Here is a 26442-nt window from a genome sequence, read left to right as displayed (position 1 = left end):
ACACATTTTTATTTATTTATTTTTTGCCATATGGTCATTTTCTTTTAATATAATATGTATAAAGAGTTGTATAATGCTCTTTGTTAAAACACTATGGCAGGCATGAAAATCTAAAAAGATGGAATCCAGCAGAAGGCTCTCAGTGCTTCCGGCAAGGGAATGCATCATCTTGCATTTTAAATGTACACTCCATGTTGGTCTCTAACAAACACTGGAAAGGGAAGCTTCTTTGATGTTGCCTCTGGTTCCATTTTATATTGAACTAATTTTTAAGTTTTTTAAAATATTTCAGTCTTTTACAGTCAACTGAGCTATAAAGTTCAGTAGTATTCTTAAACTTCTAGTCAAATTCTATAGAAACTAACTCCAGTTTTGCTTGATACCTCTAGCAAGGAATTCAAGGTGAACCTCATGAGGTAACCAGTTCTTTTTGAGTAGTTTTATTTTCAAGCAATTTTTCTTTCTTCTCACCAAACGTTTGTCTTCCTTTACCCTCTATTCCGTTCACCAGTCCTATTACTTATCTCTACATCCCACGAAATAACCCAAAAGTTTTGTCACCCCATACAGACCCTTCATTTGAATATGGCCACATTCCCCTTTAGACCATATGTTCAGATTCTGGATCCTTTTGTTTCTTTCAGGAAGAAAATGTCAAAACTGTCCTGATGAACCCAAATATTGCGTCGGTGCAAACCAACGAGGTGGGCTTAAAGCAAGCAGATACTGTCTACTTTCTCCCCATCACCCCTCAGTTTGTCACAGAGGTCATCAAGGCGGAACGGCCAGATGGGTTAATTCTAGGCATGGGTGGCCAGACAGCTCTGAACTGCGGTGAGTTCTTTTAAGTTTAATTGCAGAGCTTTGGCCCATGCACTTATGTGTAATATTTTTGTTTGACTCTAACAATTATGCTCTGTGTGTTCATAAAAGCTTTTCTTTAATATGTGAGGAAGCAGTTAGCAAACAGCCACCTGAAAATGTCATATGATAAATATTACTGGTTTATTCACAAAACAGCTGAGGTACAAAAAGAAACCTTTTACTTCAATGATCTGGGGTGGCCAAGTGAGATCTCCCTGCTCCATTTCAGCATATTGCTTTTCTCTGTTACCGGTGAGACCCTGAAAACTATTATGAATAAAAAAAATGAGAATTAACATTGATTACATTCTTTGTGCTTTTACATGTTGGCCCAGTAGCATTTGACTTTCACATATATTTTCATGATAACATAGATTAGTCTCTCTACCATCCCTTCATGAATCTGCGGAGTTCAAAACTCTGTCCTTTTAACAAGGCTTCTAATCTTTGGAGCTAGATCATGAATGAGAATCTCATGAACTAGTCGGGGTGAGCAGTTGGTGAAGTAATTTATATGTCAGATATAAAAGTCTTAGGCAAAGTCAGATGGCATTAGTGGAAACATTATTTTGATGATTTTTAACACAGATAGATACCTACATCCCTGGGCTTATTTAAATAAGAAAATCTCGTTACAGGATTGGACCTTAGAAGGAAAGGGAATATGCTAAAATCTGAGGTTCACTGTTTCTTATGATTTTTTCAATGAGGATAATGAAAACCATTTGGAGAAGGTGGTAATATAAGTAATGTCACCAGCAACATACTTGGCTAGAATGTCTTCAGAATTTCTCTTTCAATTTTTTTTTTTTTTAAATCTTAAGCACACTTCTATTGTGGAAGGTGGTGGCTTCTTCGAGTTAATTTTAAGGTTCAAAAAAGTTGTATTTCAGGTATATGTTAAAAAAGACATAAGAGTTTGCAGTTTTAAAAACTGATTATATTTGGTTCTTCTGTAGGAGTGGAACTATTCAAGAGAGGTGTACTCAAGGAGTACGGTGTGAAAGTCCTGGGGACATCAGTTGAATCCATTATGGCCACAGAAGACAGGCAGCTGTTCTCAGACAAACTAAATGAAATTAATGAAAAGATTGCTCCAAGCTTTGCAGTGGAATCGGTAAGGAATCTTGTTTTGGAGAAACAAGACCATTATTTGTCTTATGTTATAGGGAGAGTGATTTGTCATGCCTAAAAATAATAGCTAAATTATTGTATTTGCATGTATTACCTTCCAGAAATGTGTTAGTTCCTCAGAAACTTTATGTATTAATTGCAACATTCCATGCTGAAATGTTTGGGATAGGTGTTAATATTTTATGAGAAGAGAAGCAAAAGCCCAGAGACAAAGTAGTTTATCAATGGTTGAAGTGCCGCTGAATATCGAATCTCCTGAATTAAAATAGAAAACCATGTCAACTTACAATGCCAAAGTGATTTTTACTTTCTGGGATCAGTTACGTATCTTGTATGTGCAAATGACCTGCAAATGGGGAATGATTGGATTAAAATTTTCTAGTTAGAATGGAATAAACATTTAAAAATGCAATCATCTAGAAAAAGCCATTGGAGCTCATAAATGAGATTCGCAACTGAGAAACTTGTGGCTTAGATGTTTAGAGAGGAAAGATTATTTTGCCTTTTTGTTCATCATTTTCAGCTATAGCCTGTGCTTATTGGTAGGCTGTTTCAAGGTACCAAGATAAAGTTGGCTTGCATACTTGCATCAGTTTTTGTCCCTGACTTTATTCCTGATTTCAGACATATAGTCAATGAAGTGGGTATTCTGGAGGCAGTGTTTGATGCAACTTTCCCATTGCAAAAGTAGGCAAATCCTTAGGGAAAATGGCAAGTACTGCTGGGACAACTAAAATGGCCCTGTATGTTTCAGAAAAGAATGCTAGCAAGTACATACTATGTTGCAGAACTGTCAGTCAGGAAGAGTCCCAGGATAGCTCTGCTGAGCATTTGGAAAGCTCCTGCCATACATTTATTCTTTCATTGCCAGGTTTAATTATGTCCTTGCTTCCTCAGGATGAGAAACAGGCATATGGGAAAGGTGTAATTACATTCCCATTGGTAGTGTAATAATATTCCATGACAGAAAAATATAGCCACCATATGTTGTATTCTGTAAGTTAAAAAAAAAAAAAAATCCAAGCTTCTGGGACTACTTTCTGACTGAACTTGAAAAATAAAAACTCTCTTTCAATACAGTATTCCTAATGGCCTATTGCAATAATATCAAGTTCGTTTCAGCAGTAGAACACCTTGTATCATTAAGAGATGAAGACTTAGATTGAATTTAAAAATTCAGTATGGATCCCATTCTCAAATTCATAATGATTATTTTAGTTTGGGCCATTGTTTCATTTTTTTATATGGCAAAATGAAATTTACAACACAAAGATAAAAGAAAGCCTTTACTGTGTATTAAAAAAATCCTAGAATTTTAGTTAAAATTTGTAAAACAGCACTTGTTTTTAGAAGGAAATGAAGGAAAAATATAGCATTTCTATAGTCGTTTTCCCCAAAGAAACTGATTTACCTGAATTGCTATACTCTCTTGATGTGGTCTTTTCTACTAGTGTGGTCAGCTTTTAAAACTTCGAGTCTTTGTTGTTGGTAGATTGAGGATGCTCTGAAAGCAGCAGACACCATTGGCTACCCAGTGATGATCCGTTCTGCCTATGCCCTGGGTGGGTTAGGCTCAGGCATCTGTCCCACTAAGGAGGTCTTACTGGACCTCAGCACAAAGGTATGTATTTTCACGGACCAAATTCTTACTAAGCAAGAAAATGGATTTGATGTGCTCTTTCAGTTAGAGAAAGTTATGTAGATGAAAAATGACCTTTTCTCTATTATTAAACCACTGTCATGTTTTCTAAGAGTGTTGTTCAAAAGAAAGTGCTTTTGGAAGGGAAATGCAGTGCAGTTATTGACATTGAAACACAGCATCAACCCAGACAGTCCTAGGAAAACTAATGGTCGCTCTCACTAATGGTGATCGTGCTAACGGATGATGGTCACTCCATCTTTATTGTACTATTTGATTTCAGTGATATAAACTCAATTCAATTCCATCTCCCTCTGCTTCAGAATTTGTTCCCAAACACCCATTGTGCTAAAATACATTTTAGTGATTAAAAAAATGAATATAATGCCCCATTTTCTATTATTTTTTGAATTAATATGACATGGATGACATCTAAAGTGAAACAAAACACATTGAGTAGTTTGGCTTTCCCTCAAATTCAGGTGTGTAAAATACATACAATACAAACCTCTTAGCATCATAAATGAATGAGCTCTCTGCCAACTGCCACACACTCATATAAGCAAAACTGAGATTTGAGTCTTCAAAACTTATGTTCTATCAAAATCACTTTAACATATTACTGAATAGTTCTTAAGTATGAAAAAGAAAATTAAGAAATGTTCCAAAAAATAAATTAGACATTATCAAAGAAAACATGCTCCACGAAAAGCAGAGAATTTTGCCCACTCTCTCTTCTCACTGAATGGAACAATGCCTGGTGATGTGGGGTCACAATAATTGCTGGCTGAATGAGTAAATATGTGTATATCCAAGAGGCTCATGTAACTTTCATGGTGGCTGTGGACGTGAATCTGATAGAATTGTTATGAGGGCTACATTGGGGAGTGCTGAGTAAATACCAAGCACAGCTTCTATCTGTCTTTACTTACTCTTTAGAGTGAAACAAAATGTGGCCCTTGAATTGTTGACATAGGATTTTGAGAACAGATAAATAAAATTAAATATATTTTAACATATATAATGACAAACTTACATGTCAACAACTTGGATTTAGCATTTCTGAAGTTGCCAAAACAAACCCCCCAAAAAGGAAAATATATCAATATAAATATTTCTTGTTTCCATTCTGGAGTTATGAATCATGTATGTAAAGAAAAGACATGTTTATAGAGGTAACTTTTTTCCTCTAGTATATTAGATGTTTCCAATATTTTTAATACTAGTAATCTCATTATTACTCCCAGTAGTGACAATGTATATTCTTTATTAAAAAAATATATTTTTACAGTGTAAAAATACTGAATACTGAATTGTCTAAAAATGTTTACATAGGAAACAATTTTGGAATGGGATAGTTTTTAATTATTTAAATTCCTCTAAAATAATCAATACGACATTGGATTTTTTTTGAAAACCTAGCTTTTCCCTTGAAATAATTACTTTTATCATTAATTTCTAAACTACTTCTTATTCTCTTGAGATTATATTTAGCACCTTTAGAAGCTGCATTAACTTATCTAGGTCTCAAAGTTAGTCTTTTGTGTAAAATCTGAGACTGGAAAGAAGGAATTTTGAGGCAGCAGGTGAATTTGATCTCAATTGTCCTTGTGTCCAAACACCCAGCCTAGTCCATTAGAATGCAGAGAGCTTTCCCCAATCCATACTCTTTGTTTCCCAGATTTCCTCTTTTAGCATGCAATCCTAATGACAAATGAATCATTATTAAATTGTTTATGCTGGCTACAGAGTTTTCTAACCACTTTGAAAACCTCATGATAGGCAGCTGTGGGGACAAATGTGTTACATTTTCAATTGCACATGGGGGAGCCTGTAGTGTTGACTGAGGTTAAAAAGATAGTGTTGAGATACATTAAAAAACAAAACAAAACAAAACAAAACCACACACACACACACACCCCAAACTAACATTGAGTTATTTCATTATACTGCCTGCTAATAATTTGAAAAAATTCAGAATACTTTCCCCAATTGCTTTGTCTTCCCTTTGCACTGCCATTGCAAATCAAAAGTATTAGAGACAAAGGGAGACATTTCTGTCTCAGATTTTCAGCCACTAAATGTCCTAAGGTCAGAGACTGCCTCTTTCATATTTTGGGTTCAGTAGTCTACCCACCAGTGGGTACTCAGTAAATATGAAATGATAATTATACTAATTCATATCTGTTTAATCAGGCATATGTGATATATGACTCAGGGTATTTAAGCACTTATGTGGTGATTAACCATAATAATAGTCGCATATGATTCTTCTAATTCCCAAGTTTCATATGCCATCTTGGCTAACTGTTTACAACCATCATTATCTCCTTTCTTCTCCTCATCAACATCAACTGACTTTTATTGTGTATGTCACTGTACAAAGCACTCTCAGCTATTTTAGAGAAAACCAGAGTCTTTAGACTTATTTTTCCATATTTATTCGCACTTATCACATTTTCTGGTTTTACAGAAGCCTTGCTGCTGAAATAATTCCATTTCCCTCTGCCTGATTGCTCAATTATTTTCTCTTTTTCCTAAATTAGTTTGATTTAATGTCATATCAGCACTTTGAATGGCAAGCCTCAATAATGTAAATCAAGCATATTCACTGCAGGATGCTATTCCTAGTACCTCCCTGATTTTCTGAGACATTGTGCCTTCTGGAGCATGGAGGAGGATGGAGACTAGACTTCAGACTTCGACACTGACCAGGATTTAGGCCAGGGCACTTTGCCAAATCTCCGTGCTTAAACCAGTGCTTTTCCTTACGCTTTGATATCTTTTGTCACCAATTTCCAGGCCTTTGCTATGACCAACCAGATTCTGGTGGAGAGGTCAGTGACAGGTTGGAAAGAAATAGAATATGAAGTGGTTCGAGACGCTGATGACAATTGCGTCACTGTCTGTAACATGGAAAATGTCGATGCCATGGGTGTTCATACAGGTAGGCAAAGAATCTTCAGGAATTATAGTATTGCCTTCAGCTCATGATTCTGACAACCCATAGCTGTCTTTATTAAGTTCTTTTCTTTAAATTACTATTCTTAGCTGACAGACTAGTGATAAAATTTTACACAAAATAGTATTTCACGGTATTAAAAATAACCTCACATTCATTTTGATCTTCACAAAAACCCTGTGAAATAAGGCACATATTATCCTGATTTCATTTGAGGAAGAGGTCAAATTTAAGCAATGTAGCGATGGTAAAATCTGTAAGACTTGGTGTTGAGAAGTAAGAAATGAGGTTAGGAAGGCTTGAATCAGACAAGGGTCTTAGTTACCAAGTGAATGAGAAATAGCAACAAGTAATAGAAATAGGTGAAACAGGTTTTTTAGAAAGAGAAACTAATTAGATGAGAGGGCAAAAATGATGACTTAGGATTTAGAAATGCTAACTTTGAGGCATGGGTGGAATTCTCAAGAAGAGCGTTGATAATATGGACCTGGAATTTAAGAAAAGGGGATACAAGTAAAGAAGTTGGATACAAAGTCATTGGGAGTCATTGGTATGAAGGACATGATTGAAGCTGAAAGCAGAGACTAAGTATTCAATGCACAGGCATAGAAAGAAAGACAATAGGGTCAAGGACTGAACATGGGAACTGTTTAGATTTACAGGGCATGAGTAAGAGGAAGGGTTAGTGTTGAAGAGAAAGAAGGGAGTGATAGGAAGAAAACCAGGGTGGTACACTACCAAGTAAGCCAACACAAGAAAATATTTTATAAAATATCGTTGGTTTTGGCTTTAGCAAATGCTGTGAAAGGTCAAGAATTAGGATTTTAATGTGGGTTTTTGGATGTTCAAGAGGACAGTTTCAATGCAAAGTTGGGTATGGGAGCCGTATTGAAAAGAATTATATGGCAATGAAGGATACGCAGAATTGGGATACTTTCAAGTTTAGTCCTGTAAAGAATAAGAGAGATGTTCTTCTGATTGGCAGCGTAGGGAGAGGGGCTTCTTGAGCCAGGAGAAATCTGAGCATGTTTGTGGGTGGAAGGAATGGTGACTAAAGATTAAGAGATTAAAGATACAAGGGCTATGATTAGAGAGGATTAAGACAATGGGAAGGGATGAGATGTGGAAAACAGAGGGATGAGCCAGTCTGGGTGAAAAGGAGGATGATTGTTTATAGAAGGGAGAACTTGAGAGAGAGAGATTTTGAGATGAAGAGCGGAGAAATTGAAGAAGTTAGCATTAATCTGGTAAGTAGATGACTGAGGCCTTGATAGCTACATGAACTAGGAAAGGGTTAGAGGGGTTTCTGTCAATCATGTGTCAGAGTAATACAGGCAAAACAAGACTCAGAGGGAAGAGTATCTGATGTGCCTTATATGTATTGCCTTGAGACAGTTATTTCCCCAACAAACACTTAGAGTACTCTGTGTCTTGTATCACATAAATAGATTAAGTTGCTAAAGTTAGTTATTTAGATATGCTACCAAATAACAGGTGTTGCTTGGATGTACAGGTGATTCCGTTGTCGTGGCCCCTGCCCAGACCCTCTCCAATGCGGAGTTTCAGATGCTGAGACGTACTTCAATCAATGTTGTTCGCCACCTGGGCATTGTGGGTGAATGCAACATTCAGTTTGCCCTTCATCCTACCTCAATGGAATACTGCATCATTGAAGTGAATGCCAGGTTATCCCGAAGCTCTGCCCTGGCCTCAAAGGCCACTGGGTAAGATCAGAATGATTGACCATGTGTATGCAGATTCTTCACAGATAGTTTTGGAAAACTGACAGCTAGTGGAAGACTGAGCTGCATTTACAAGCTATCGTCCCCTTTTCTATATGCTGGCTGCAAATCATTTAGGACCCTAAGGACATGGTTATTAATGAGCTTGCTGCCAGATTGAGGCAAATGATCTTGCTAGCTGGCTTTGTTTGCTGGCTAATCATAAACTAATCAAAATCTGGGTGGTCAGAGCAGGCTGCAAAAAATCTGCTTCCTAATTGCACTTTGCAGATATTGTTAAAACGTGAAAACTAATTCTCAATTTTAGTCCTCAACTGGTTTCTTCAGGTGTATAGTAAATGGTAGGTAAATAGTATAGTTTACTTGACTCAAGCATTCAATAAATCATTTTATTTTCTCAAAACTCCACAGGACCAAACATTGTAGGGTTTTTCTATAGATAAATATTGCAACCAAATAAATGAATTTGGTACCCATTTAAAACCTGCCGGCGAGCATAATTGGAGGGAACATTAACTAGTTCCTTTTTCTATTAATATACTTAGCATATGGCATTTAAATTCCATGGCATTTAAGTGAACAAAATAATTACCTGTGAAGATTTTTTTAATATGCTCTGCAGTGCTGCATGGAGTGCAGTGAAGTGTTGCCCTAAGCAAGAGTCAGGAGACCTGAGTTCTCCTTCCAATTTTCGTATTGACTTTGGACGCATCACTTATTGTCTCTATCAGTTTCCTCATCTGTCAGATGGCGAGATGTATTAAAAGGCTTATATGTAATTCTACAGTTCTGTGAATTATTTTCTCAAATACAATTACCCAAACTGTCCAGTCAGGTTCCTCAAGTGTTAGTTTTGTAAGCAGTCCTAAGTTCAAAAATAATTTGGAGACAGAACAAGGACCCAAGCTTGCAATGACTACATTTTCTGACTGGTGCATACCCCATAGTACCAGCTAACTCCACTGTCTTCTTAAGTGCAGCCGTCTATGTATCTTTTCAAAAGAATATTTTGCAGATTCCTATCTTAGTGGAGGCTCTGCACAAGTGAGCACTTTATCAAGGAAGTCATTGATTTTGGATTAAAGAGGTGAAAGTTGGCAGTTGTTGCACTGAACGTCAGGCATAGAGAGAGAATTCTTTCATGATCCGTAACTCTCTACTCTATCATGACTCATACTGTTTTATAAGTGGCTATTAAATCTTCATACAGAACAGAGAACCAGATGTGTTTTATACCTTGATGTAGAATAATACCAGAATTTCTAAGAAAGACCAATTTATGTTTTGAGCTGATTTTTAATGCTCATTGCTGAAAGAAAAAAAAAAACTCCTCTTTTATAGCTACCCACTGGCATTCATTGCTGCAAAGATTGCCCTAGGAATCCCACTTCCAGAAATCAAGAATGTTGTATCGGGGAAGACATCAGCCTGCTTTGAACCTAGCCTGGATTACATGGTTACCAAGATTCCTCGCTGGGATCTTGACCGTTTTCATGGAACATCTAGCCGAATTGGTAGCTCTATGAAAAGTGTGGGAGAGGTGAGTCCTTGGTTTATTCTTCTATTTATTCTTGTTCTCAGTTATTTTGTTAAATTCTTAACATCCTTGAAAGTCTTAAGGTTGCTTGGATACTGGGTTATTGATTAAAGGATATATGGGAATTTCATTTTCTCCATGGTGTTTCAACATCTCTCTGATTGTTACATAAGGCATTTGTTACATGACCATTTAGTGGATCTTAAAAGATTCTATTAAAAGGAGAAGCTGTATATGTGGATGTATAATATATTTGCACATATAAAAACATTTTCATAAATAACTGAGTTATAATGTGTTTTATAAACAAATCTAGAGAGTAACATGTTATAAAATGGTGTACCAAAAAAAACACTGCACTGAGGTTAAGAATTCAGTTTTAATATATTCACAGAAATTGTGGCTTTACCCTCCTTGGGCCTCACTTTCTACATCTCTAAAAGAAAGGGGCTGGACTAGAAGATCTCTCAGGTCCCATCTACTCTAAAGTTTGAAATTAAGAAGAGCACAATGGGAATATGAAGCCCTCTTTCATTATATTGAAATGGTCTAAGCTTTTAGGACCTTTAGATTTTTCATAATGTCCTTTTTTTATACTATTTGAAATTAAAATTAGCTTTTGATTATTCCATCTTCAAAGATGCAGTTCTGCTCTGTGCAGGAGGAAAGAAAGGAATTCAGACCCCTTCCTCCAACAGTCCCTCTCTTCCCTCCCCCATCTAGGGATTTATTTCTTCTTGCATCCAGTTGGCTTGACATAAGTGGAGAGAGCATAAGCTTTGGAACCAAATGAGCTTGGGTTTTACTCTTGGTGTTGCCACTTACTGGTTAGAGACACTCACGCTGGTCCTCAGGTTTTCCATCTGAAAATTGGAGATGATAATACCTACGTTGGGGTGTTCTTATAAGGTTTAGGATTGATATATGTAAATATTTAGTAATGTCTTTTAAAGTAGATTCATAATGAAGCTCCAAAAAATATATTTCCGGTAGTATTGTTGTCATTGTTTATGGGTAGAATTTTGATTATCAGCAGTATGCAGGAATCTCAATCTCTACTGACCTATCATCTATCTATTTTATTTTATGTGATCTCTGTCTCTGTATGGCCAATTTAGAAGCTTTTGGTCTATGCTTAGATATCTAAGCTGGTTAGATTACAGAGCAAAGAACTATTTATGACCTATTGCTCTATATTCACCTTTATTTGTCCTATGTTACAGATTATAGTCTATCCTCAGACTAACTATTGCAGAAATGCATACCACCAATCACAGGAAGTGCAGCTTAAATCTATCAGCAATGTAGGAGAAAAGAAAAAAAAAAGACATTTTACTGATCAATCATATTCACACGTGAAAGGGAGTATTATTACTATTTTGGTTTCCTTAGTTTCCAAGATATTAATGCAAGATTTTAAAGTAGTGACATATAAGGAAAACTTGACCTTTTACATTAAAATGTCCCACTAGTTAAAAAAAAACTGATAGCCCTTCATAGCTGCTTTAAATCTTATTTTTTCTCTCATGCTTCATGGTGCACAATAGAATTAAAACTCAAGTGCCATGGAAAGTTTTGTTGGTAGCTTTTCTGACAAATAAACAACCGTTACTTAGTTTATTTTGTGGGAAGTATCCCTTTCCACATTGCTCACAGTAAAATTTATAGGCCAAAGAATATGAGATAATTTCTGTAATGTTTTCATTAGGGCTTATTATCCAAGGGACGTTTATTGTCAGTGAATATTTCCCATCATACATTTAATTCAACTCAAGTTAGGAAGCATTAACTGAGTTCTTACTCCATGCAAGACGCAGTGAATAAGATGTAGATAATTGTTACATATTATCTGCAGTTGGTAAATTCAGAATACATAAATAGAACCAAATGTAATATGAATGCAACTGCAATGAAAGTTAAAATACAGTATACATACAGGTGCTTTGAGAGTGGAGAATAGGGTTAGGGCCCTGTCAGTTATTCCACTGAAAAATGGTGAGATTTTCACTTAATGAAGGTGAATATTAATAATATAAAATATTAAAAAGCACAAATTTTAATCAAACACAGTTATGTACTCCTTTATTATTATATAGGTATGTTTGCTTTTCTTTTATTGAACATATTCCATACATCATTATGTACAGTGTACTTACAAATAGTAATTTATGGTGAGTTACTTATGGAACCAGTTACTTTATGGCCAACTTTTAAATATGTAATACTTATAAATTGTATCAGATATTCCAGAAATATTTTCCTAATTTGAGAGTACCATGAAATATTCCATTTCTGGCAGTCTCTCTCATGCTTAGGCGAGCAAGTCTATGACCATATTGTATAACCCTTCTAAATACCACTATGCCTTGGAAGGTGTCTATCTGAATTGGACTATGATTTTATTTATCTCTGCTCTTGAGACTCTTCCTTACTTCTAATTAAATTGGGGGCAGCATGAAAGGTGATCTGTTTGGCTTTAGTAATCTTTGAATATGTATCTTGTCGCAGAATTGACATGAAGGTTTACCAAACTGACATGAATGGGAATCTAGGTCTACTTGAGGAATCATGGAATTTTACTGAAGGCAGCATTATCACTGTTATTATTTTAAATTGGAGACCAAAAATGCACAGCCATCTATTATTCCATGGAAAGATTCAAAGACAGTGTTTATCCACTGAAAATAACTGGTTAGGCTTGAAGACAATTTAAGTTTAGTTCTGACTTATAACTTGTCCAAATGAAATCACCACATGGTCTTCCTAATTGATTAGTGTACAATCAGTTGTAAAGATTGTGGGAAGACACATCGAATTTGTCACGGGGAATTTAGACTCCACCTACATTCAAAATCTGAATCTGTCAGTATTCTTTATGATTCTGAAGGTTTTATTAATATTAATGCTTAGTTATAAAGAAAGCCAACCTGTCTTGGATTGCGACTGATAACCCATTTAGAAATAGTTCTGTTTTTGTCTTAATATATGTCTGGCTTCTCTTCATTTGTTTTCTATTCTAAAGAACCTCTGCATGAAAGCAAGATTTTATTAAGGGAGGGTCTACATGCTCATTCCACGTATTCCTTAGTTTAATATTATGGGCCAAAGCAGGTGCAGGGAATTTCCTTATTAGTCTCAGCAAATAAAGCTAAATTCCTGATGTGGTAAAAGAGTGACCGAATATTGTTAGACCCATTATATCAAAGGAGAGAGAAAGAAAAATAACAACAACACCTAAATTTGGGTAGTATTCTTCCTTATATATTTTGTTCCTACGTCTTTTCTGAAAAACAGTCCATTTCTAGTTCTGTTTCAAATTCAAAATACATAAGCTCTTTCTTCAAATATAATTTCTTAAATTTGGATTATAGGTCATGGCTATTGGTCGTACCTTTGAGGAGAGTTTCCAGAAAGCCTTACGAATGTGCCACCCATCTATAGATGGTTTCACTTCCCGTCTCCCAATGAACAAAGAATGGCCGTCCAACATGGATCTCAGAAAAGAGCTGGCTGAACCATCCAGCATCCGCATCTATGCCATTGCCAAGGTAATATGTGATAAGGGCCCGGAGCGAATATTTTCTTCAGAATATAGCCAACCCAGACTTTATTTCTTCTATTTATCTTTAAAAAATATTTTATTTATTTATTAGAGAGAGAGACAGAGATAGCATGAGAGAGCACGAGCGGGGAGGAGAGGGAGAAGCAGGCTCTCCACTGAGCAGGGAACCTGACACGGGGCTGGGTCCCAGGATCTGGGATCATGAGCTGAGCTGAAGGCAGATGCTTAATACCCAGGCACCCCGCCAACCTGGACTTTAAAGTAAAACTGAAACACGAAGTGGTAGTGAATTCAGGGATTTGAGGAGAAAATTTAATTACCCCCTTTTAAAAATTTGATTTGAGCCTGGACTGAAGAACACGTTGCAGGTTTAAAGGATGATCATAAAGATAAAATGTTCCTTCCTGTTAGTATATATCTTATCAATACTCTTAAGTAGGTTTGATCATATTGACCTGCCATTTCCTATCCCTCTCATTACTTGTTCCTTGAAAATGTATAAAATTGTATTTTAGAAAGGAAGATGCATTAAATAGTATCATTTAGTATATGCTACCTCAGACTTTCGAATAATCTTTATTTGCTTCTTTTTCTGTGTTTAAATAACAATGACTATAAAGATCTTCCATGATTATAGGCTTTTCTGTGTAATTATTTTATTGGTCTTACTTTTAGAACAAAAAAAGCCCCACATTTCTCACTTCCACCCCCTAGTTCCCTTTTATGCAAATTAAATGCCATATTAATCTCCTCTCATGTTTACTATGCGAAGGGTTTTGAAGTTTCAGCTCATCTGATTTTATAAAAGGTGACTTGGGCAGCTGGGACCTGTCTGGTCAGAAATCCCTGAATGGCTTTTTGACATTTAAGAAAGCTTAGGCATTAATCCTCCAACAGTATCAAAAACCACACTGGAGCTACAAAGCCCTGCTGACCATTTTATATGTGCGTGTGTGCATGTGGGACGGGTTGATGAAAATATGAATTTTGTCTTTAAAGAGGAAATCTGTCTTTGTAATTTGCCTTTGTAGCAACAGAAAAATGCTGTGAGTGATTTTGAACTCATTGCAACTTTCATGTCCGTATACCTAGAGTCCTGCTGAGAGAGGAGAAGGGGAGGGAAAGTTTCCTTCGTTGCATATAATGTATACTCTCCTCACCTTTATGGTTTCTAAATGCAGAATATTAAGTTCCATTGAAATTCTGGCAGATGCTAGTGTCTTTTGATGGACATTTCTCAATATTGAGTTTCAAGGTAATAGTTAACATTTTTCAGTGGGAGGTGGGTGATAGTAGCGATGAGAGGCTATTACAGAGAGCCATTTCACCTTCTTTATTGTTCTTATTTCAGTCTTTTGTCTAAAAAAAGCATTCTACCACATTCACATGTGTAAATATACATAAGATCTTTTCTTTCCAGACAAAAGGCAGTAAATGGATTTTTTTCCCTAAGCCTAGTAATCATACTTGTGCCATTTTGAGGCGGATGAAAAAGGGAAGTATTTCCAAGTTCCTGGCAAGGCTGTAAAGCTCAAGCAAATCTCTCATTCTTTTCTAACAGACTTATAAAGGATGAGCATTCAGGGGAAATGTGTGGAGGTCCTTTCTCGCACAGAACACCCCATGTATGAGCAAGAAGTGCAGGGTCTGAGGTATAAATTCTTGTTGCTAGAGTGCTGGCAGAAGGAACTGATTTCAGTTTGTTAGAGGTCATCAGTACTGTTCATCGCCCCAGCAACCAGGAACTTGGTGATTTTGACAAAGAGAGTGAGGACTGTGGAGGGCTGAGGGGGAAAAAGAATGAAAGGCGTGAGTAAATCTTCGCTCGCTTTCATGGTCCTTACAAAAGGGCAAATTGCTCTGAGGCCTGGTTTTTGCTGCAGTCTTATTTCAGGATGACTGGATCATCACCTCTTTTGATCTGGGGAAAATACGGGGCATTAGTTTTGATTTGGGAAACATTAGAGTAACCGTAAACTTGTTTGGGGTCATTATGAACTTCATGATAGCTGCGTGACCCGGCAAAGCTGCCGTGCTTGAAGATGAGGTCAGAAGACAGGGAGGCTCTGGCTTTCGGTTGGACACCGTGGGTGTGACTGTAGTTGTCCTTCCTCATAGTGAAATGAATCCGGGATGCTAGGCCCTCTGACAACCACAGGGTGACGAGTGTGTTCGTGATTGTGTGAAAACTTCCTCTGTTCTGTCAAAAGTGTCACTAACTTAAGGTTCTATCCCCCTCATAGTGTTGATAGCCAACAGCTAATTGCTTTATCACTTGGAAAATGAGACAGAATACTAAGTCCTTGGGAACCTGGCAATATAGAGGGAGAATTAAACAAAAGAAACATGAATAGACTTATAAAATGGGCATACCATTGAGTATTCTCATCAGGTATTATCTTATGCTAGTCAACAGAATTATGAGCTGTGCTGTCTCTCAACACTTATAATCATTGTCTCTCTGGTGCTAGAAATCAGTGAAAGTTTAAAGAAAATTAAGCTCCTTGGGTTGAAATATAATAGCAGAATTACTGGTTACATATATTTCTTGATGGGATTTAAAAATATAGTGTGCCATTTCTGGAATATGTGGTTTTAGAGTATTAACTGATTATTAATTTTCATTGAGTGTAAATTTGTATCTAAAAATAGCAAAGAAGAAGCGTGGACATCTTTTGAATATCAAGGTTTGGGTTTCGAGCATTTATCTCTTCTTTCTGTTGCCTTTTCTTAATGACCCACAGTTGTAATTTTACTTCTGAGAAATTGCTAAAGTAAGCTTGAGGAAAAGGCTGATCTGCCTATCAGAATAGAAGTTATTACTACACTGTTTTGGGAAACATTAGGATTTTGTAAAATGCCTGTCTTAGCACAAAAGTCATAGTAACTGATTCAAAATAATTTTTCTTTGAAGTCCTCTCTGAGGAAATACTCTAAAGAAATAACACTAAGCCAGATTTGATCCATAAATTTTCACTGACTGGTTTGTGTGAGTGTGGAATGAGGCAGTAAAACTGTGGTATTTGCCAAAGGGTAATTATCCAAAATACAAGTTAAATGATCATCATATTGATTCTAGATTTTCCTACCAATTTGGCTTAACTGTAGTTCTAAGAGATTCTCTTTAATTCCAAAGAGAGGTACCAAATTTAGGATATAATTAGCAACATGGTTATATAAAAAGCAGAGAAGCAGAGCCTGTTAGGGGGATTTTTCTGAGCACACACTGCTCTGATGAACTCAAGGCACCTCCTCGGTATGCCATTTGTGGATATAGTTGGCAGTGTTGATACGTTTATTGGGAGGAACATCAATGATATGATATCAGTTCCATTCTCAGTCTATAGCCTCGAGCTCTGTGAATAACATGGAGGGGAATGGAAGCTTTATGTTTTCAAGCAAATAAGACATTTATAAAATGTTTGCCAAAGAAAGCGTCTCTTCTCCTTTTGGCAGGCCTTGGAAGACAACATGTCCCTTGATGGGATTATGAAGCTCACATCCATTGACAAGTGGTTTTTGTATAAGATGCGTGACATTTTAAACATGGAAAAGACATTGAAAGGGCTCAACAGGTAAGGCAGTGTTGCTCTGATTCTCTCCAGATACCTTCTGTGCAGCCTTTGTCTTCCTCTTACCCTTAAGCATTTGGCCAAAATTCTGCTTCAATGAAGTAAATAGTGACAAGGTTGGGAAGCAGTAGCAACAGCCACAAGAAATGGCAGTTTTAGATGTTTACCTTTTGAAAGGTATCTCAATATTTTTAACCGTCTTGCACCTCTACCATTGCCATCAAACATAGTGATATTTTTATTAGGTGTTTTAAAGTTAAAAAATTCCTGTTCATCTATGCATTCACATGCTATTTAATTTACCAAAAATTACCTAGATCAAAACATTATCAATCAATAGTAAATGAATAATATTCCTATTTTCTAAAATATTTCTAAGTTCTGAAGTCTGTTTTTCTCTTTTAACATCAACCCACACATTGCTGTATATTGATGAGCAAATGTATTCCTCTTGTATTCTACTGATATTTTTAACATTGGGACCTCTAGTTCAGCATACAAATAAGCCACATTCAAGTTCTGTTAATAGATTCTTTACCTCTCACTAATTTACATTTTTATCTCCTTCATGGCCAATTATTTTTAAAATTTCATTTCATGTTTAGAATATTCTGATAATGTCGGTACTTTAAAATCTACTTTATTTTTCATGAGAAGACCATTTGTTGGGGCACCTCAGGCTTATGAAATCACAGATAGGTTTTAAACATGGAGCTTTGATAAGAGGAACATTTATTACCAATCTAGGAGAGAGAGTATAATCCTCGTTAGCTTCTCCCCTTCAAGAGGGTTTGGAAATACACGATTATTGGAAAGAAGTCTCACCTACAAGCCTAGGCCTATGTTTAGAGAGAAGGAAATGTTTTGTTTGGGTAAACTATTCTTAAATGATTAGAGAAAATGTAAAAATATTAATCACTTAAAATGTTGTTGAAGACAGTGGACGTTCTCAAAGCCTACGTCTGCACCATATAATTGGGTTGCTGTGTTTACCCAATCAAGATGCGCACAAACTGGGCAATAATAAAACTTGCTTTTCTTTTTGAGCAAAATGAGGTTCTTTTTCATCTATTGAACAGTTGCCCACAACAAATGCTTGGTTTTGAAAATGGGGGATTCCAATCTGCCAAAAATGAAACTAGCTGTGTTTGCTTATAAGTCATCCTTTCCAGTGATCACATAAAATGAACAGTAAACAGCAAATACATTAAGAATTGAGCCTATACATTCATCATAGAATTTTGCTGACTTGAGGTTTCCTTTTCTTGGTTTATGAGGCCAGCAGAACTTCCATGTTGAATTATAGTCTGTTCTCCTGTTTCCAGTTTCAGACAACTGATTTCAAATGCCTATGAAACCACTCCAATTAAACCACTTGAGGGTGCTAGAAACTTGCAGTATGCCCATTGTAGCTGTGGGAGCGACCTGGGGTGAAAAATAGCAGATGTTGTTGTGATTTAAATTTTCACTTGATATATATTCTGATTTTTGGACAAATTCTGTGTTTTAATTGAATAGTTTTTGTTACAACCAGAAAGCAGATGAGATTCTAACTAAGCGGAAATAAGTGTATATTGAGAGTGAAAAAGGTCCTTGGAGGATTAGACCCATTTACTGTTACAGATCACTTATCTTTCTGATTTCCACATTCTGTTCTGTTTATTTGCTGATAATTTAACATTTTTAGTTTCCATTTTCTGGCATAAGCATATTTGTAAATAGAGATATTTCCGATTGTTTATAATGATCAACATTAAAATTTTTATATAAAGCTTTTATTAATTTTAAAGAGACTTAAACATTATACTTAAAGTTATCTTTTGTTTCAAGAACTCAGCAGGTGATCCATGGTGTTAGTAAACCTAAACTTTGAACTCATTATTTTCTGAATGATACTTTACTGTTTAATTCTTGTTTTTTTTTGTTGTTTTGTTTTTGTTTTTGTTTTTGGAGTGTCCTAGATGCACACATAGCAATTTGATAATGATTGCTATTTAGAGGTGTTATATAAGTAAAAAAAAAAAGAATGGATGACCCCTGTAGCTGTCTCAATCATTGTGTGGTACACAGAGGTCTGAAGTTGAATGGTTATCATAGCTGATGGAGTGTAAGTGTGTAGGACTTGAGTTTTGTTGTCCTATTTTGGTTATCTTCACCATCACCCTGGATTATGATGTCTTCTGCTTTTTCTCAGCCTCTAAATATCCAAGGAGTCTTAGTCATCAAGGCAGATACTACTCCAACAGTAATAATAACCCTCTATTAGCAGTTGGCATTACATAGCTGAATTATGCATTGCCAGTTTGCAGAAAGTTTACGAAGATCAGCTCTTTTTCATTTACATTTATCTGTGCTTCACTTTGTTTCAAAATCTCAACTGTTCCAGCTTTGGAAATGCTGACTTTCCTTGTAGACTCAGGAGGTAACTATTTATTTGGTGTGATTTGAGATGACCTTCAAATTCTCTTGCCTCAACATTTCTCTGCTGCCAATATGCCCAGGTCCCTTTGCACTTTTCTGATAGTTCCCTGGGAAAACAGGCAATGGGGATCTCAGCTGGGAGAAAAGGGGAAACTTAAAGAGCGGACAAAGTATAGAATGCCAGATGTAGGTTAAGTTTCATTTGGTTCCTTTCTTGTGTGTTGGAAAGAGCACAGGCTCTGAAGCTTGTCAGATAGATTCTGTACTGTGGAATCATGGGTACGTCACCTCCCTCCCTTCTCTGGCCTCACATGCTTTCCGCTAATGTCTGCCTGATAGTTTTGTTATGAAGCTTAAACAATATAAATGTAAAGGACACCTGGCACACGGTGAATACCCAAGAGGCTTTTCCCTCTTTCCCCCTGAAAATGAAAATGTTACTTATTATAATGAAGAATATTTTGTGATTTCAGATAGATACATTTAAAGACTATTTTTAGAGCCACACAATTTGCATTTGCTTATATATTTTACAATATGTCATTTCTTAACTTTCTTTATGATGCACTGTCACTTGTTTTAATACCAGACCTATCTTTTTTAAAAAAGAAGCAATGATAGCAAGTAATACAAATGCCATTCTTATCAAAAGATCAATAACACTCCATTATGCTAATGAACAAAAATTCCCACTCTATAGTTGTTAATCATGCTAAAATTCTTCTAAAATCCAGTAAACATGTTTACTAGCAGAGGATGAGAACATCATTCAGATTGATGGCCAGTCTATCACTTGTATTTACATATAGTCATCTGAGATGAAGTTCAGAATTTGACTCCTAAATGGAATCTACCCATGTATTCAGTATGTATGTGAATGTCCATAGACTGGAGTGGGGAAAACAAAACAATGTTTGTAATGAGGTTGGCCTTATGCAAATAACTGATGAGTTTTCCATGTCCGTGAGAAAGTGCAAATTATAGAAATTCCTTTCCTTGGAGGGTGGAGATGAACATGTGTCATGCTGAGGATGATATATGAAATCCCAGCCTAGTTCAGGGAGTTGAGATATTAGACCAGTGTTAGAATAGTCAATGCAGCGTCCAGACTGCAAGTGCTTGCTCCCATCAGAACTCAGTTTGCCATCTCCAGTACATGAGCATAGCAATGGCAGCCCTCGGGAGACTTCCAGAGCAATAGCCATTCTTACCAACTCAGGTGATAGCCATTATTCTGACAGCTTCAGCAAAAAATTTCTCTGCCCCACTTGAGTTCACTGACTTTCTCCTTTTCCTCTTAAATTGTTTATTGCTGCCCAAGAGCATGCTAGGGAAGTTGACTGTTCTAGGCAATTCCCCAAATTTATAAGCTGGTGTAGAAGCATTAATCGACCTAGAGTGATAACATATTTTACAGTGAATTTCTTTAGGTTTTGAAAAGTTTCTCTTTATTCAATGTGATGTGAGTTGTATCATGTAGGATTCCAATGCCTGTAATGCATATGCACTGGGGTTTAAATGTTTAAGCTACAAACTTCACATTACTGGATCACTTTGCAGGAAGTTTAAGAAAAGTTGAGTCTGTGAGAATTTTTAGTGGAGCTGCAATGTTTGCATAAGCTCTATCCATTGGCTTTCACAACTGAGCTATCCATATTTTAGTATGTCTATTTTCCCCACACTCACTCATCTTACCAAGACCAACTCTTTCACACATAATGATCCTCCCATATAACATTTTCATAAATACTCACTACAAGAAAAAATATACTTATTTTGATCTATTAAAAATTACAAAAAGCTCTCCTGTAATCCTTTCCTCCATTAGCATATAGATAGATTCAATTTTGGTCATGCAAATAAACCTGACCTGGAGGGCAAAAGTACAAGTACCATAAATCAAATAAATCAAATGTCAAATGTCTTCATCAGCTAGGTTCTCCTGATATAGCTGATTCCCTAAGGTAACAAAAGAATGGATTTAGAATTATATCTTTTAATATGGAAACCTGAATTTTGATTCAATCAAACAATTCTGAATGCCTTCCAAGTGTAAGATAAAAATCAGAAAATTCGTTGACTGCGTATCAGTCACTGTTCTAAGCACATTATTTCATTTAATTTTTACCACAACCTAAGGAGATCAGTAATTATCCTGATTTTATAGTTGTAAGCTGAGGCACTGAGATATTTGGCAACTTCCTTGCTATCACATGCTGATAAATGACAGATGTGAGATCAAACCTGGCAGGACTCCAGAGCCCAGGATGTTTGATATTTCACCCCTGTGCTATATGTAAATCTCTGTATATGTATATACATATATGGATATGTATATATGTATTCACACATATAATTGTATACATGTACACTGAGGGTGTGGAAAGGTGAATTAAATAGCATCTGAGGGAAATAAGGTTACGTATAATAGACACTTTCAATATAGTAACAGTAGTCAATAAAGGGATGACAGTCCCATCACATTAGAGCTAGCACATATGATAAAGTTTTCAACTATGTTAGTAATTAATAGACAAGCACAGGTACAAGGATCTCTCAGTTGAACCCCTTCTGCTATACGTAAGGAAGGAAGTCAACTGTAATAGAGCTTGTTTATGAGCAGGGACTATTTCAGGACATTACACCCCAAACATTTTAATTTATAATATCAAGTTGGATTAGCGATTTTAGATTGAAAGACGGTAATGATACTTAAAAAAACAACAACAGGAACAGGCAAGAAAAAAACTGTGAGGGTGCTAATTACCAGCTTTGACCATCTGCTTATTTTCTGCCTGTGTCTTTTTAATTTTTTTATTTCCTTATTTTGATTTTTGGGTGCTTTAGCCATTTCTGATTGATATATCAAAAGGAATCTGTTGTCCAATTTAGATGTTTAAAAATAGGGGATACGACCATTGTCTGCAGTTTATACCATGTAAGTATAGGAGGCTAAGATTTGGATCTATTCTCTATTAATTGTTGATATAAATTTAATTTACTAGGGATTAATGTACAAATTATCCAGGAATTGCTTTTGTCCAATTTTCTATAGGCTTCATTTTTTTTTTTTTTACTATTTTAATTCTGATAATATTCTTTTCCTCCTTCACTGCCCCTTACTGCTGTATTCAATGCAGTAAAAAAGAGTAAAGTACACTTTCAAGGACCCAATTGTCATCTGAACATCACTATGTTCAGTGCAATAAACTGTGTCCATTGGTGAATGCTGAAAAATCATAGGTGTGCCTATTGCTTAGGAAAACAATCTAGGGCAAACCTGGTGAGTTCCACTTGGGCATTCAAGTGCTAAATTGAGCTCAGTAAAGTTGGCCATTTCCCTGCAGCCACAAACTTCTGGCAGATGTAATAATGCAGGTGTCACCTTAGCTGGAACACTCCCTTTGAATGTCCTCTCCTCCACATGTTAGTTTCTATTGACTTTTTATTTAACTTGCTCATGAGGCATGGCCAAACCTGACAAGAGCATTTTGTGCTTAGATTTGATTAAAGTTTTTTTGGGGAAGAGTGTCACCTAAAAGTTGTTAAAACTTAGATATAAGACAGAAAAATGTCGGTACTTTGCTTTCTAATGATACTTTGCACTTTCTGATGGAAAAAAACCCTAATAATGAAAAACTTTAGTCTTAAAAGGTATTAAATATAGAAATAATTTAGGAAAAGAAATATATATATTTCCTTATATCTAGCATATAATTGCATGTTATAATTTTGATGATACTTTACTCTAGACATATGTTTGTGGTACCATTGGTTGTTTTCCCCACTCCAGTCTGAACATTCATATATATACTAAGTATATATGAATGTGGGAATGGTGATAGTTGGGCACTTTAGTGGAACCCATTGTCTTGATTTTATGGAAAAATGGATTATGTCCTCTGACTTCACTACCAACTCACACTATTTCTGAGTCTCAGTTTCTCTCTAGTTAAAAACAAAACAAAACAAAACAAAACAAAACACAACCACACAAAAAAAGCAAACTCCATTCTTATTTTACTTAGAAGCCATGGAACTAAGATGAATATATAACATATTATGTGTGAAATAAATAACTCTAAAGGAAAACAATTTTATCCGTTACTGCATATTGCCATTCTATGGTTTTAGACTTTATACCCTAAACCACTTATTTAATAAACCTCTTCAAGAATACTAAAAAGTGGAGCTTACATGAGAAAGTTGTTTTTTTCTATTTGAAAGAGGAGTATTACTGTGGGAATTTCTATGCCTCTGTGAACTAATGACAAAAATACATTTTATTTTTAATTTGTTTTTATGTTCCATGTGATAAGATATTTTAGGTGATGTTACAGATTTGATAGGCCTCCATTAATTTTAACTAACAATTTATTGAATCAGAATGTTAAAGTTTGCAACAAATATTTAAAGTTCTGAGAATCTTCATTGCATTCACTGTTTAAATAATGTTTACGAATGTGTATTTTGAGAGTGTGAGAGAGAACTTGATTCTGGCATGGGCAAAATAAATGTTTTACTCAAAAATGTTTCAGAGTGATATTTAGATAATTCAGAAATGGATATTATATATTTGTTGTGTTTTGATTCTTAAATATTTGATAGTTCAAAAGAATCTTAAGTTGATTTAAAATAACATATACTCATAATTTGCATGTACCTATTAATAGTCAAGAATTAATATCCCTATGTCAATAACTCTGATCTCAGCACGATGAGTTATGGATTTACTTGATGGCATTTCTCTTTATTAGGAGCTCTTATTGGACCATATGTTATTTGTTCATCTACTCAGTCATTAGTATTTATTGGGTACCTACTATGTGCAAGGCATGATACTAGGTCCAGTGCCATTTGTCGATGGATAATTGTTAGTCATTAACCTGCCTTCATTGGATTTATAATCTATATTTGAAGATTAAATATACATATGTAGCTATACAGAAGACAGATGCTTTTAACAGACCAACTAGAGGCAGGAACACAAAGCCAGGAAAGTTAAAATGGAGGTTAAACAAAAGCTCTAAGACCTCTGCATTTGTTATCTCACTAAGTGTTAATTTAAGAGTTCCTAGAAGTTGTGCATCCCTACCTCATATTTTGTAAATGAAACAATGGCTCAGATGTTTAAATAAACTTTTCAAGATTTCAGAGGTAGTGCCTGTTGGAGCCAGGATTTAAGTTCAGGACTTGCAGAATCCAAGGACCACATATATCACTTCAACATATCCCCAGATATATCCTTCAGTATATGCCGGAGCCAGGGGAGCCAAGGAAAGAGAGATTTTAAAACAGAATAAATAACATAAGAAGACACTTTCAACAATATTGCATGGTTTAGGGAGAGTGGAGAGGGGGAGAATTGAGCAAGTCCACCAAATTTGCTGGTTGGGAGGAAGGAGCAGGAACTAGACTATAAGGACTGAATATGTAAGAAGAGAGAGGAAGCGGGTAAATGGAAGAATTAGCAACAAATCATGTTTGCTCTTATTTTGTTATGTTTCTGCTATGTTTCATAAAAGTGAGAATCTTACTGTAAAGAAATTAAGTCTATGAATAGAAATTAAAGCGGGTATTATCTACCTATTTGTTCAAAGTAAGTAGTAGTTGGAACCACATAGTTTCATTTCAGTGTTCTGTAATTATTTGATACATGTGGGTACCATCCTCCAATTAAATTGTAAATTCCATTAGGGCAAATTCCAAATATCATAATGTCTTAATAGACTTTTATTATAAGCTTTTCTTAAGAGCTTTTGCTGATTTGTGTGGACACAGAATAAAGTTCACTATGCTAAGGCACAGCATCGGCTCCAAAACAGATACGAATGGCTTGCAATTCTTTATCGATCATATATTTTCTTGGGCATTGGCATACAGTGTTTTCCATCGAGCAAAAACTCAAAAATATTTGTGTGATAATATGCCCATTACATAAATGAATACATATTCTTGGTAGAAAATGAAAATCAGAATTTCTTAGTCATGGCACAGAAGGGAAATTGAAGTAGAAAAAAAATGCATTTGTAATTCCTGGTTGCTTCAAGAGACCCACAAAATGATTACCTGAAAAATATATAGTCCAAGATATAAACTCACTGTGTTGGAAGACATTGTAGATCAGCATCTTTACATTTTCATTTTTTTAAGTGACCATATATCTACTGATTAGGTAGGAAGACTTTGAATAAACTGTTTTCTAGTAAAAGGGGATTTATCTAAATGTTTTATATTATCAAATGGAGATTTATATACACTGGAAGCATTATAATACTTATATGTGCGTTACAAAATCTCTATTGCCTGTTGACAACAAGTCAAAATTTTTATATTTTTGATTAAAAACAAAAAACTATCTGGGTTTTCAAAATTGCAAAATTTCTTAAAAGTTGTTGTGAGAAATATTTACTAGTATTTACAGTTGTAGTGAAGGTTCTAATTTAATTAACCAGCGAAGAAGGTTAAGGCAAAAGGATTTATTATTTATAAGACAGAGATCTATATTTCTCTGGTGACCTTAAGGTGCATTTCCATTATAATATGGGTGGAAAGTGTCATTATTCTATTTTTGTGGATGGTGAAACTGAGTCACATCGAGGTGTGTGTCATGCTTTCTGTCACAGCAGTCAGAGGAAAGCAGGGAATCTAGCCCAGAGCTTCTGCCTGCGGTTCTAGTCACTAACCCTTTTCAGAAGCTTCTTTTTAGAGATATGACTTTTAAATCAGACAGCTGGAGATCAGTTCCTCCTTAGCTGTCAAGTTGTGAGCTGTGTGTTTTCCTGCCTGAATTGTTGACCCCACTTAGAGCAGAAGCTTTGTAAGAGATGTGCCCTTCTCTAGAACTCTTGGGGCGGGAGGGGGGGGACACAGGGGCCTGGCAGGGAGAAAGCCCTGGCGAGTCACCTTTAAAAGATGTAAACAGAATTTTCAAGGGTATAGAGAGCTGGGATAGGGTTTTCCTTTTATGTTTTGCCATATTTCAAATAGCAGACCGTCTATATACATG

General features: G+C 35.7%; 1 protein-coding gene across 1 annotated transcript in view; it reads left to right on the top strand.

Annotated features, from left to right (window-relative positions):
* CPS1 (carbamoyl-phosphate synthase 1) overlaps positions 1 to 26442 on the top strand; it is a 119092-nt gene that overhangs the window by 44222 nt on the left and 48428 nt on the right. Inside the window, exons 14-21 of the mRNA XM_008687464.2 lie at positions 645 to 834; positions 1824 to 1981; positions 3491 to 3619; positions 6440 to 6584; positions 8113 to 8323; positions 9683 to 9881; positions 13250 to 13426; positions 16897 to 17015. Of these exons, the coding sequence (XP_008685686.2) occupies positions 645 to 834; positions 1824 to 1981; positions 3491 to 3619; positions 6440 to 6584; positions 8113 to 8323; positions 9683 to 9881; positions 13250 to 13426; positions 16897 to 17015 (1328 nt within the window). The remainder of the gene's footprint in view (positions 1 to 644; positions 835 to 1823; positions 1982 to 3490; positions 3620 to 6439; positions 6585 to 8112; positions 8324 to 9682; positions 9882 to 13249; positions 13427 to 16896; positions 17016 to 26442) is intronic.

This window comes from Ursus maritimus, unplaced genomic scaffold (assembly GCF_017311325.1).
Source record: "Ursus maritimus isolate PB19 unplaced genomic scaffold, ASM1731132v1 scaffold_1, whole genome shotgun sequence".
Lineage (NCBI taxonomy): Eukaryota > Metazoa > Chordata > Mammalia > Carnivora > Ursidae > Ursus > Ursus maritimus.
The sequence above is the reverse complement of the archived record's forward strand: the minus strand, read 5'-3'. Positions and strand labels throughout refer to the sequence as shown.